The 14756-nt window shown below is 41.6% G+C and overlaps 1 protein-coding gene across 1 annotated transcript in view; it reads right to left on the bottom strand.

Moving 5' to 3' along the window:
- mthfd1l (methylenetetrahydrofolate dehydrogenase (NADP+ dependent) 1 like) overlaps positions 1-14756 on the bottom strand; it is a 33813-nt gene that overhangs the window by 4490 nt on the left and 14567 nt on the right. Inside the window, exons 21-26 of the mRNA XM_084560520.1 lie at positions 8634-8773; positions 7912-7953; positions 5698-5801; positions 4952-5129; positions 4065-4172; positions 3821-3973 (exon numbers count right to left, since the gene is read on the bottom strand). Of these exons, the coding sequence (XP_084416646.1) occupies positions 3821-3973; positions 4065-4172; positions 4952-5129; positions 5698-5801; positions 7912-7953; positions 8634-8773 (725 nt within the window). The remainder of the gene's footprint in view (positions 1-3820; positions 3974-4064; positions 4173-4951; positions 5130-5697; positions 5802-7911; positions 7954-8633; positions 8774-14756) is intronic.

Raw genomic sequence — 14756 nt, 5'->3', positions numbered from 1 at the left:
AAGGGTCATTCACCTTTTTTCTCCACCAGCCTCGAGCCTCTGTGAAGCATAATTCATAATTCAGTTAATCTCTCTCCCTAATTCAGTGAATACTGCTACACAAGACCCAGAAAAGTGTTCTAGTCCTTTCTTAAATATTATTTAATTCTATCTAGGGTTGCAAAGGGGTGGAAAATTTCCGGTAAATTTCCGGTAAATTTACAGAAACTTTCCATGGGAAGTTAAACTGGGGAATTTTGGAAATATTCCAAATTAGAATTTTTCCATGGGAATTATGGGAATTATTGGGAATTTATGGGAATTTATGGGAATTTATGGGAATTATGGGATGACAATTGATGTATAAATTCTTGTATGGTTACAGAAAACCGTCTTGCAGGAGTCAGAAGAAACAGCATCAAATTTGAGGTAGCTACCACCATAATTAGCTAGCCTCTTAAATGGTCAATGAAATGAAAAATAGCTTTCATTTAGCACCTAACTTACCAGATAGTTAGCTACTGTATTAATACATTTTTATTTAATATTTGCAAGTTAAACATTAATAACGTTATAGATCAAATATATTTACCCCATGATATTATCAAAACTTACTTGACTTTATATAGTCCGCGGGCTCAAATGTGTGGCTTCAATAGTCTTGTGCTTTGAGCTCAAAAGTGTGGCCTCCAGGCTTCAAGAAATCACCTGTGCATGTGATGGAGGAATGCACAGTGCATGTAGGGGGCGTGGCCTCAATAGCCCTGCAGTAAGCAGTGTGCTGTGTGCATGTGATTGAGGAGTGTACTTGCATTAAATCTGGTTGTTTTAGCCAAGACTATGCTACAATATATTCCCCCCAACTATATTTAAGTTCCCTGTTAAGGGCCAACCTTCAATTTTGTAAATTTCTTATTTATTCCTGTTTATTCCCATATATTCCCGTTAATTCCCATATATTCCCGTTAATTCCCATGGAAAGTTTCCAACTTTGAAAATTCCCGGAATTTTGCAACCCTAATTCTATCTAGTACCTTCCCAGGCTCCTTTGCAAATGTCAGTCAATAAGAAAACTGTAGGAATCTTTTCCTTAAGTCAAAACAAATGATTAAAGATGATTAAAAACCAAGAAAGTATGCACTACTGATGGCATTTCATGCTTTAAGACAGGAGTGACAATCAGCAAACATAGCTATAATTGCCATAAACTATGGTCAAAGTAAGCGCGACGGTGGTAAAACTGTAAACCCTCTTTCCTGTCTTTACACGCTGGTTTTTATGGTGATTTCTGACTAAATATGCGACCGTCTTCTTTTCCTTATTCCCAAAAACAAATTCCCAAAATAGTGCTGTGAAAGAGAAACGTCTCTCACTGCTTCCCACACCCCACAGTTTCACTTTATGTGCTTGAATGAAACAGATGTGGGCCAGAAACTGTCAAACAAACAATTTAAAAAAAAAAAAAAAAAAAAAAAAGGTTTTGATTCACTTCTCCTTTTCAGCTCTCTGAAATAAAATACATAGAGGGGCATTTAAATATCAAAAGATACTAAAATGTGAAGGAAAAGCTGTCAGCGTTTGGAAAAGCAACAAAAGATGCGCTGTTTCGCCGGTCCTCCTCTCGAGCCTGAGAACAAGTTGGCACTCGCAAGAACACGTAACACTCCATGGCTAAAGTTGGAAACCCCACTCAGCCAAATAAGTCCCTTCATTATACCCAAACACAATGCGCCTTTGTCGGGGAAAGCCCTGGAGGAGACAATGTAGCTGGATTTCTACCCCCCACTGGTTTTGGAGAAGAGTCACGGTCAACAAACTGCACGGTTTCTGAGAAGATTATGAAACAAAACACTTGTGCTGCTAAATGGACCATTAAGGGATTTGAAAACTGTAAAACCGAGTCCCTTAGTTTATTTATGTTAGTGAACTGTGTGGTTTCTATTTGCTCATTTTGAGATGTTGAAATGGATAAGCGACTTCCAAAGATTGAAAAGTTGTGAGTATTGTTTGGACTCTTGCCTTTTTAGCAATTGCTGGACATTTGGAGACAGACAAAATGCCTCGTTCAGGACTAAAGCCGCCCACAAACCGACACCAGTCACTCGTGCGTATTTTGTATTTCTAATGTGCAGCATTTCTCTTTCTTGTCGCTCGATTGCTCCACCAGTTTATGATGCTTACTGTATATTTCCTGTTTATAAGACGAGATAAAATAATCCTTTGATTTGTCCCACAGATACAGAGCTACATAATGCATGTGTCCCCACGTGATCACGATGTTGTGCGGCTTTATCCGTCTCTGCGTCACTTTCAATCGAACATGCAGGTTGAATCGCGGGTCAGTTTCCAGATAAATACATTTGCCGGACTCGTTGGGTCTTGCGTCACTGACGTGATCAAAGATTGCCATGTCATGTGTGCTTTATTTTTAAGATTCGATTTAACCAATCTGCAACTCATTGAACATCTGTGAGCGTCTCCAGTTGCCAAGGAAGGGGTTTCTATAAATTGAATCTACGAATCCGAACGGTTTTGAGTTCAGCGGTGCACTGAGTTCTGCTCTAAAGGAATATGAACTGTACAGATTGTCTATTGTTCTGCTCGGCGACCTCTCCCTCACATATCTCAAGAATGACATCAGGCCCTTCCTGATTTCTTCACCCTGCAAAGACCCCCCGACCAACCCCTCCATCCGAAGCTAACCTTCCTCTCATACTCACGCCCTCGCCGAGTGACGTCTTGAGCCGAGAGTTTAACCAGTTTACAGTGAAAAAAATCTGCAAATCATATCATGTTTGTTGTCGTCAAATGTCAGGAATTTGAAGTCATGTGGGAAAGTATAAAAATAATTATCTAATAATCAGAAACAGGATACTTTTCTCTCCATAGTCCAGCAGTTATCTACGACTGCTAATGTGACACCGTGTTAATACTGTCTGGGTGAAGCTAGAGGACCAGATGATAACATGGAAATGGTGTCGGGTTCCAACCTTTCCAAATCTTCAACCTTTAAAGCATTCAATCTGAGACCCAGCCAAAAAGTTCAAAGAACAACTTAGAGACTCCCTTTTAGGTTGGAAGTCATAGTTCAAGGGTTGTCAACGTGCCAGTGGCTCCGTGGGTCATGGCACATCAAAGGCAGGTTTGGGAAAGTGGACAGACGCCGCACCGACACACTACTACTACTACCCCTTTTCCCAGCACGGCCAGCGTTTGACACCTCAGCTTTAGCCTATCAAAGCCCGGCCCTCGGGGGCACGCTGGTGAAACAGCGGGAGGCCGAACACTCAGGAAGCCGCTTCCTTCCTGCCCGGCCCATCATCGACCGAGAGGCTCCAGTAATATGGTTGTCAGAGAAAGCAGGGGGCAGGACCCGAACCACTAATACTGCTCCGAGATGAACTCATAGGGAGGAGGACAGATGAGGAGAAAATGCATAAAGCAAACAACATTCCTGACTCGACAACGTTATAGATAGGACTTAAATTCCTATCCACAACTTCCTGAACTCTTTAACTCAAAGCAGTTGATGTTGAACCTGAGCAGGGACGTCAAAGTAGTTTGTTATTAGCGTCTGTACTGGACATCCATGAGTACTTATAGGCATTACCACTGAAATACACAAATGCACACGCAAACAAGCCTGTGGCTCTCTCAAAAAATGTATAAACTGTGATGCTATGATTCCCCGTGGTGCAGAGTGAAGCTTAACTTGTTCCAGATTTGACTTGAGGAAAAAGTTAAAGATTCAGGACATATTTTTGGTTTCGACGGTCTGCTCTAGACCGTCTCTGGATCCAGAGTGGATCCTGTCGCTCCTGAACTGCTCCAGACCACGTACCGTTCCCACAAGCGGGTAGATGAAGCCAGCCCCGACGCTGGCGCGGACATCTCTGATCGGCAAAACAAATCCGGTGGGTGTACCCTTCTTGTCGGGCATGTGGGACAGGGACAGGTGGGTCTTGGCCATGCAGATGGGCAAAGAACCATAACCCTAGTTACAGAGGAAGACACAAAGATTGACACGTCCGTGAATGAGGATAAAGTAAGACACAGAAAGAAAGAGAGAGACGAGATGATCTCACCTGCTCATTGTAGTAATCGATCTTGTTCCTGGCCTCCGGAGACAGCTCAATGTCGTCGGCCCCATACACTTTCTGGGCTATTGTCCTGATCTTCTCCACTATGGGCATCTACGGGAAAGACGGCGGATCAGGAACAGGTGGATATATACAACAGTCGCAGGGAAATGAGGGAATCTGATTTAGATAACCGAATACACATCAGAGTGAAAGAGTTCAGCAGAAATAAGTAAATTATTCAGTGTGTTTGATGTTTAATCTGCACATGTTTGTTTTCTTCTGTAAAAAGAAAAAGGAAAAAAAAAGATAAATCACAATATGAGAGCGATCTCACACTCGAGGTACAGTTGCTTATCCATCCATGGGGCTGACATGGAAGGTAAACATGAACAGCATCTTTAAAATGACTCTAGTTTTAATCTACACTGTAAAGGCTGTTTATCCTAAAACTGACCTTCCACACAAATCGTCCCACAAGTTGGAAGAGCGCTGAAACTCGTGTCTTTAGGACAACTTTATTGGACTTAAATTTGTTATTATTAAATTAGTATCTATTGTAATCCTATTGTGGGACTCTGGGAATGCAGGCACATGCATACTGTAAATGGGAGCATGCACACAGACGGACAAACAGTGTAACAGGTTAATTTAAGTCACAACTTCCTAAACTCACAAACTCAAATCACCTGATGTGCTTTGACATGCTCTAGCTGCCAACAACTGATAACAAGGTTTCCAGTGCTGAAAACGCTGAGGCGTGGATATTAGCCTATTCAGCAGTGACACAAAAACAAAAAAAAAAAAAGTCATCAGCTGTGCTTCAATACACGGATACGTTCTTTATTACCATCAGTTCCGACACAGAAAACCCGCTAAGCATGTGCGCTCACCTCGATGTCGTACAGGAACTGGAAGTTGCCGGGTCTGCTGGCAGCTTCGTTCACGGCCTGGGCCAGCTCTATAGACCCCCGCCCTCCCTGCGCCCAGTGGTGACACGGCACGGCGTCGGACGCTCCGCTCTCTTTCGCTATCTGACACACGAGGTCAATCTCTGCCTGGGTGTCCGTCCTGAAAAGAAGACAGGGGGGGGGGGGAATGTTATTAGCGCGCTGACAAGTTGGTATTTTGGTACAAAATTGCATTGTTAGTCAGGGCATTCGTAGCCAGGTCCAGCACAAGGCCGCTGAAGGAAGCGATCATCAGAGCCCAGTGGAAGGCAATTGAGGAACTTGCTAATGTTTCCGAAAGAATCAGGTACGGGCTGCCAAGTGATTATTTGGTCACAATGCGACACGCGGCTGTCTCAGCTGAGGGCGTCTTGTGATACAAGTCCGAAACTCTGAGATGTGTCATATCGGTGGAAAGACGATTGTGACCATTTATCCTCCCGTCTTTCTCTCTTTCAATTGTTCTTCTCTCGTCCCTTGTGGAAACAATGGATTAGGGCCTCTACCTCTTCCTCCCTCCCTTTCCTACTCCTGGATTACAAAGCCACCCCACAGACTGTGCACTTGGTCAAAGTATTGTGCTGAATCATTTCAAGCAACCTAAGGGACTGTCCCGTCAGTTTACGTAAAATAAAAACTCCGGCTAGGTCGCATTTTGGTTCGATGTTTGTATCTTGCGTGACTCTCACTTGAAGACGTTGAGCGCCACCACCACCGGTACTCCGAACAAGTCTGCGATCTGGATCTGCTTCTTGAGGTTGCTACGGCAACCGCCTGCAACAAGGCTCAGATTCTAGAGAAGACAGGAAACAACAAGGCAACAGATCAAAATGCGTTATCAGATTAATTCGGCTATAAAACGTGCTACAGCATCAAAGCGGCACAAATGACCCATAATAACAAACCTAAAAGAGTGACTCTGCAAATTAGGCTTCTTTAATGAGTTCAATAATAATAATTATATCTAATAACCCGTGCACTTTGTTTCACGTCATTCCCACTTTTTCGGTCCTCTGAAATGTCTTTTCCAAAAGAATCTCGTTAAATATATTCGTAGCAGATCTGATGAACAGCTTTAAGTTCTTATTACACTGTCAACACGGCGGAAGAAACTGCTAAAAGCCCCTCATCTTTCCCTGGCAAGTAGTTTGCAGAGATCTAATTTGAAGGGTATGACAGGAAATCTGTAATTCCAGTGGAAGCTTAGTTTAAATACCTTCATTTCCTTTCTAACCGTTTAGCCCGAGATGTCCAAACCAATGAAAAGTAAATCAAAATTTCTGACACTGATCTTTTTAGCAACAATTACCCTTTCTTGTTATACAGTGTCGCTCAGCGATTACTCCTATATTGTATAATGTTACAAGCAGAATGTGTTAGTGGTACTGGCACGCACGTGAACAACACTGTACAGCTACTCCATGTTTGACCACAGTAATCCAATCTTGCTGGGTATGTGTGTGCGTGTCCGCAGGCTCAGAGAAGTCAGCCCATACAGGTCCCATAAATTCATTTCCCTGGCTCTGTTTTCTCCAGTACTTCTGGTTCTTATTACAGGCTTCACAATTAACTTATACTGCTTCATTATTTACTCAGCTGAATTTACCTGCGAGACCTGTGATTCTAGCCAGATATAGATGTGCACCCACCCACCCCCCACACACACACACACACACACACACTTCCACACTAAAGCCCACATACCAGGAAACATGCACGTGCAAATGTTCTGTTTGTGCTGTTAATCAAATAAGTGCTCTAACCATGTTTGTGGGCGAAATGCATAAAGGTCGGGAAACAACGTTCAGTGAGAATACAGCTGGAGAGTTGAGGCAGACTTGTTTACCAAACCTCCTTCATGGCATCACACAACTCTTATTAAATAAATTGTGTCAAATAAGGTTTTGTTCTCGGGCTTGTCATTTTTTTTTTTACGTGATCAAAAGAGCAGACTTGGTATAAAGTATAATGACAGGTTGTAAAGGGTCACTGAGGATGTTGTATCACCACCCGGAGCCACACAAGGCTTCAATGGCAGCACATCCACAAACACAACACGCAAGCACCACACCAGATAGAGTTATGTTAATGAGAGTCATTTTTTTTTTTAATAATTGGAGATCGAACAACTGAGAGCCGTTGTGGGGTCTTGTGAGTCTAAGCTTTAATTTTCCAGAAAACATCCTGACCTTTACGACTTAACGTAATAAGAACAGGCCCGGACAATTATTTAAACGTGAGTGGAAGTGACGTGACAGTCCATTAAATCTCCTTCATGTTCATCACTTGTTCTTGTTCATGTACCGTATTTTCCGGACTATAAGTCGCTCCGGAGTATAAGTCGCACCAGCTAAAAAATGCATTATGAAGAAGAAAAAACATATATAAGTCGCACTGGACTATAAGTCGCATTTTTGGGGGAAATTTATTTGATAAAATCGGAGACCAAGAACACATTTCATCTTGAAAGGCAAGTTATAGTACTAACAATAGAACAACGGGCTGAATAGGTGTCTGGTATGTTAACAGCTATTCAGATAACTATAGCATAAACAACATAACATAACAAGTTTACCAAACTCTCGATCTCACTCCAAATCACTAAATCCATTGAATTCTTCATCCTCCGTGTCACTTCTAAGCAACTCCGCGAACTTCGGAGGTAGAAGGCGCACCGCCGCTATTACGCAGGAGTAAAAGAAGTAGCAGATACTGGCACACAAGCCTAGAGTGCCCTCTCGCGGCTGTCAGTGTGAAAATAACGAACACGTGAAATTATATATTTTAATATATAAGTCGCACCTGAGTATAAGTCGCAGGGCCAGCCAAACCATGAAAAAAAGTGCGACTTATAATCCGAAAAATACGGTACGTATATTTGTGTGTATTTAAATGGCACATACCTCATCAATGTACTCTTTAGGAAGTGGCGCGCCTGCCGACACCTGAAAAGGACAACAAGAATATTACACACCACAATCAGCCTCATGCTGCTTTAGTTTGTTTTTAAACACATTCATTTAGAAGATAGAGCTGCTGCTGTTTTCATGGAAATGACTGTAACTGCCATTAAATAAGGACTTGGACTGAAGACCAATAAAAACCAGCACATGAAGATTTCCATAACTGGTTTATCTGTATAACTGAAGACCATTCAAGTTTTTTTTTTTTTTTTTTATTTCAATGGAGGAATTCACAAACAACCACAAGATTCAAAATCGATGAAAGCAATCGGTGTATGTTTTCACTAGGCTCTGTATCAGGTGTTACTCTCAGTGTAATAAACAACTAAAAAGCTGGAGAACACAGACGTTCTGTTGTTGGTTGAAATGTACAACTTTCAGTAAACATTTAAGATAAGTTAACTGATCATTTTCTATTGAGTTACAGCTCTTTACCAGCATGGAAGTGCTTTTCATGACCTTAAAATCAGTTTGGTGATTGCGATGACAGTGCAATGTCACTAAAAGCTGTTGATTATTGAATTCAACTGCACCAGGCGAGAATGCATGCATTACAGTATCCACAGCATGCACGGCAGAGAGAGAAACAAACAAACAAGTGTGCAGTAATCCTAAAGAATTCTTGCCCAGTGTGTTGATTGTGTTGTGTTGCGTATACTTACATTTGGGCCGCCGCCGTGCATCTTCAGCGCGCGGACAGTTGCAACCAGCACCACCACACTGGGCCTCAAACCCGAAGCTCGACATTTGATGTTGAAGAATTTCTCCATCCCGATGTCAGCCCCAAATCCTGCTTCGGTCACTGGGAAGAAACATAAGTATATAGTGTGAGTTTAACACGTCAACAAGGATGCTATAAGATAGGATAGGATATTAACACATTGCAAACAGACAGTGTTTAAGGAAAAAAGCCAAAGCTGTAGAACGTCAGAGAGAGAAACATTTCAACCGGTAGTGAATCTCATTTATTTTTATGATCCCATAAAGAGGCTGACCTGATCACGAGCCAGTGTCTGGCCATATTCATCACCTCTTCGTGTGTGTTTAATGTTTAATAGGTGCGACCAAATTTGGCCTGAAACAATTGCTGTGCTCGTCAATCATCTTAAAAAAGTTGATGGAATAAAAGGTGGATCTGTCTGAACAGTGGTGTTGTACTGAGTAATGGGTGCAGTGTAGGAGTTCTCAAAGAGAAGGAGGGCCTCCGATATGGATGGCCCTGCACACAGGCCTCTTGAACAGGCTCCAAACAAAGCAAATAGTCCACCTGGAATGGCGGCCTTGTTAAGATAAGGTTTCCTGTGTGTGTGGGTGTGTGTGTGTGTGTGTGTCACTACTGGACTAAATACTGGAGGGCCGAAACAAGAGTTTAGAGGAAGAAAGCACATTCTGTTTAACCTCGTGTGAAAGTTAGTAGTATTATAGCAAGTATTCATGTTCGCTTGAAGTGATGAGAAATGCCAAATGACATCTGACATGTGTGATTTGCAAATTAAGTAAACACAATATTTAGTCCTACAGGCTTATCTGACCGTGTAGTACAGCACTTGCTTTCTGATAAAGCTAAAATCAACCAGTTTAAAAGCTGAACATACCGTTCCTATCCATCGGTCAGTATTTATTATTTCAGTATTTCTTTAAGTTCAGTTCGAGTATAAAACTTCTTGAACGCTCCGTGAGAAGTGAAGCCTTCAAGTGGAGCATGACTTGCTGTCGTTCATAGGATTAAAAGTTTGTTTTGATTTTCTCACACGGGTCCATGTGATTTATGTCAATGTGTCAACAACTTTGTGGTTGTGTTACATAAGTAACCAATGAACCAATAAAAATGTAAACATGAGATGTCATTCTTTATGAAACCAGACCACGCTTGTGAAAGTAACTTAAATTTTATATACAAAATGATTCAGGGTACAAAAAAATACCGACTATGACTAGAATGTAATTTTCATAACTCAAGACTGATAAAAAAATTGTCCAGTCTGAAAATAAGACACATGGCCCTACATGAAAATCAAGGCATTGAAAGTGGAGAAGGACTAATAGGCGGTTTGTATATCTGCGTCAATTTGATGGCATAGCTACGGCAACAGCCCAGACCCTACACAGACTGCAAGAGCTGCGATTGGTCCGCTTGGCAGTAGCGTGTTTCTGCTTAAGTATTTTCTGGCTGGTTCTCCATCTCCGCAATTTTCAAATTGATTGTGTTGAATCAATAAAGATGGAACACATCAAGGAAAGGTTAACTGAGGAGGTTCGGAGATACAAACAGTATAAATGACTCGCACCGGCGGCGGCTACGCGTGTAGATTACGCCGTGTAGTCCCACAGAGGCATAAACCGTGTTTAAGGAGTTGGTTTGTTTTAACGCTTAAAGGGGAATTACCGTGTTTTACAATCTAGACCTTATTTCTGGCATAAAACACAATCGTTTACTCACCCATATAACTTGGTGTCATTTGGAGTGGTTCGGAAGATATTTAGATCCAGTGGAGCGTTGTGTATATCCATATAGTGGGAGTGAATGGGGCACCGAAACGCAGCCTCTAAATAACACATTATCTGCCGCGAAATTCATTAATTTCACTGATATTTTGTTATGATACTCTAGTGCTATTCCCCGTTGAGTCCAGAGTTACCTGTTATCATCATCTGGGGTCTGTGGATTGACCTACTAACCTCTAACCTGGATGATGATCATCCCTGAGCACCGCGCGCACCTGCGACGGTCGGTTTGTTTACCTGTAATTTGCTACTGGTAGTTTTTTGCAACACGGTTGAATATTTTTCCGATTCTGAGGTTGTGGACGACGACTTTGTTTATGATGGTTGTCCTTACTGTTTTGAGCCAGAGTATACAGATGAGGAGCTCATTGAAAGGAGGATGCGGAGGCAGAGAGAAGAACAGCTGGCCAAAGAACAACACACTACTGCACGTCCGCGAATAGATAACAGTTAACTCCGGACTCAACGGGGAATAGCACTAGTGTATCATAACAAAATATTGGTGAAATGAGTTTTGCGGCAGATAATGCGTTATTTAGAGGCTGCGTTTCGGTGCCCCAGTCACTCCCACTAAATGGATATACGCGGCGCTCCACTGGATCTAAATATCTTCCGAACCACTCCAAATTACAACAAAGTTATATGGGTGAGTAAACGATCGTATTTTATGCCAGAAATAAGGTCCTTACTTCTCCTCCAGGACAGTCGACGGTGTTCAGTGCCACATGTGTTGTGCGTGGGCGGCCCGCATGTAGAACAGAAAGACCACCAGCTGACCGTTTCAACATTTAATTTGATTAAAAGGATAATTAACCAATACTTCCTGGAAGCATGTCAGAAAAGAAATGAAATCAGTGAGATAAATGTCTTTGTCTTTTAAGTGCAAGTGCGCAGGACTCTGTTCACAGATCTGATCTATACAATCGTTATGGAGTTAAGCTGTTACAGTATCAAGAATGAAAAATGTATTTGTTAATTTTATTGTTTAAAAAAATCTATTTAGTCTTATCACATTTTATTAAATGATAATTTGTTCCAAAAATAATTTTACTATCAATAAACCATGAAGAGATGGACTGAAAAAATGGATTGTTCCAAGAAAACATTATAGTTACGACGCCTTTGGAAAGAAAAGATTAATTCACCGCAGCTTAAATGTGTTTGCGTCCGACATAAATCTCTCTGAGTGTTTTCCATGAAGAAATACATCAGTCTGGCTTGTTTTCTTCTCCGTATTTGTAGCAAAAAAAATGATTTATTTCATACAAGAGTAAAATTACTTCGAGGAACTGAGGAAGGGAGCGAGGGAGAGGAGGGGGTAGAAAGTCATGCTAAGCCAAATTAAATTTGAAAGATGAGAAAGTCTTCTGGGGAGGACACAAGAACAATGGAAATTAAAATAAAACATAATTTTAATAATAGCGCTTAATAGTTTCTGGGAATATAAATTACAATATTGAGTGCAAATTGTGGTTTGGGAGGGCCTGGGTGCATCATTGTCATCATAAAGAGAAACAGATAAGTGTAGTGTTGTGTTTCTTATTAGCAAAACACTAGAGCTTTGGCTCTCCACGCTGAACCAGCCTGCCAATGAAAATCACATTCTTAGGTACAGTGTTTGTGGATATTTCTCTGTAATCTCCCACAAAGTGAACATGGGATAGCACGGTGAAAACAGAGGAATGAAAACAGAAAAGACAGCTGGTATGTAATGACGGCAGATACGACAAGCCGCGGCATTAGACCGAGCGGGGGGGGAGGGGGGGCGACCCCAGAGGATGTCATAGGGAAACGTTGGCGAGCTTCCTGTTCTGTGTGACAACCCTGAACTGTTTGGAGAGCTGGAGGGTAACGAGAGGTCGGCGTTGTTGTGAACGGGGCCCAAGAGAGAGATAGATATGGACGATGGTACTACCTGTCAAAGCATTCGTATCAGCGGCTCTGCCAATGAAAACACCAACACGACTGCAGCAAAGAAGGCTAAATCAACACGACCATCTATGCCCTGTCATCTGAGTTTTCCACAATAAGCCATGTTATAGTTAAAGCTTCAACATACAAGTGTTTTTGTTACAGATTTTTTTCCCATTTTTTTTTTCTAGTTGTCTTTAAAATGCCACGGTTATTTGGTTGCTTTTCTCAGGTTTGCTTCACGGCCCATTATGCAATTTGTATCATATCCCCACGCTGGCTCGCACACACAAAAACAGAGGTGGTCATAGTCATGATATTATGATATAGTTTATAGTTTGCATACTATTCTAATGCACCCCAGCTGATGTTGATGGGTTTTTTTTGGCTGAGACTGAATATCACAAGGTGGCTTCAGAGGCACTGTAACGCCAGATGTGAACATATGTGATTAAAACTGGACACTGGATCACCCGCGAGGCGCGTTAATACCAGGTCTGAATGCGGCCTACTCTGTCTTCCGAATCCAATTGAGTTTATTAAAATAAGAGTCAAAGCAGTGACTGTATATGGGAAGTTTAAAAGTACCCAACCCAACTCAATTCAAAAACACTGTGGGGGTTAAAAGGGTTTAAAATGTTTAATTCGCTCATCCCTTCTCAGCGGCTATTTATCTACAAGCGCAAACCGAAAGATTTTTGTCTCTGATTTAGGGAAATCTCACAGTATTGTCAGTATCAAGGGGAGTTATCTGCGTTCAGAAATCCAGACGCTTAATGATACAGAAATCACACACACCCACACACATCTGGAATGTGGAATTCCACTCCTCTCACCCCCGACATTAAATGTTTCTCCATTTTTTAAAGTCCAGATTCCAAAGTGACTTAAACAACACCCCTATAATACTGAGCGTGAGGAAGCATGGCTGTGACTAAGTTCATTATTAATCCCGCAAGCCTCTGAGTTCACGTAAAGTTCATGTGCTTCATTTGGCCCAGTATAGCTTTGGCTCATTATTCCTATCACTTCTTATAATAAATAATAATATTAATAATAACACTGATTCTCATCAATTTAAAGGGGAACTACTGTTTTTTTACAACCTGGACCTTGTTTCTAGCATAAAATACGGTCGTTTACTCACCCATATAACTTTTGTGTCATTCGTATTCCTTCGGGAGATATTTAGATCCACATATATCCATATAGTGGGAGTGACTGGGGCACCGAAACGCAGCCTCTAAATTACGTATTATCTGCCGCAAAACTCGTTCATTTCACCAATATTTTGTTATCGTACAGAACCCGGATGATGATAACAGCTAACTCTGGACTCAACCGGGAATAGCACTAGTGTATCATAACAAAATATTGGTGAAATGAACGAGTTTCACGGCAGATAATGTGTTATTTAGAGGCTGCGTTTCGGTGCCCCATTCACTCCCACTACATGTATATACACCGATCTGATTATCTTCCGAAGAAACACAAATTACACAAAAGTTATATGGGTGAGTGAACGACCGTATTTTATGCCAGAAATAAGGTCCAGGTTGTAAAAAACAGTAGTTCCCCTTTAATTTAAAAATTTGGAAACGCTGATAAGAACAAAGACAATGGGTGCTCATGATTACCAGAATTAAATCATAAGGAAAACAAAAAGTTTCTTATTTTAGTTGTTGGACTCTATAGTTTGAGTATAGTGATATTGCTTTCAGTCACAAGTGACGTATGACTAATAACCGAAAATGACAATAAATGTTCACGGCTGATTAATGCGTATCTTATGGATTTCAATGACGGTGAAATATATGGTCTAGAAGATGACAGGCCCCGACTTCCTTTTCCAAGCGAAAAACAATTGTTCTTTCTTTACATTATTGTCACGTGGAATTCTAGGAAAATTAAGTTTGTATCCTCAGAGAAAACAGTGTGGGGCCGGGGGGGGGTCTGCATCCCAGCTGCTAGCGGAGAAGAAGGAGGGAGGTTGAGTTCCTGGCATACCTGAGCGTCAGGTAACAAACACACAGACATGTGAGCGGAGGGAGGGAAAAAGACTGACAGATGGAAAACAAATGAAGTGGAGGTATAAAACACAATTCTGTGTTGTGAAATCCTACCCCTCTGCCCACATTTGCCCCGGCATACAGATGACAGCTTGGGTAAATGTTGCATACCTATATCCTGCTACCACTTGAAGCGTTTACGCACAAAACATGCGTCATGATCACATAAACATAAGCCTCGAAGGGTTTTGCGTGTACATTACCTGGGAAACCCCCACAGACGCACATGTACATTCCACGCATTTTTCTGCTGCCAAAGTAAATGAAGACAGAGAAGAGAGCAGCAGGATAGATAGACAG

The sequence above is a fragment of the Chelon labrosus genome (genome assembly GCF_963514085.1).
Source record: "Chelon labrosus genome assembly, chromosome: 14".
NCBI classification, from domain to species: Eukaryota; Metazoa; Chordata; class Actinopteri; order Mugiliformes; family Mugilidae; genus Chelon; species Chelon labrosus.
The sequence above is the reverse complement of the archived record's forward strand: the minus strand, read 5'-3'. Positions and strand labels throughout refer to the sequence as shown.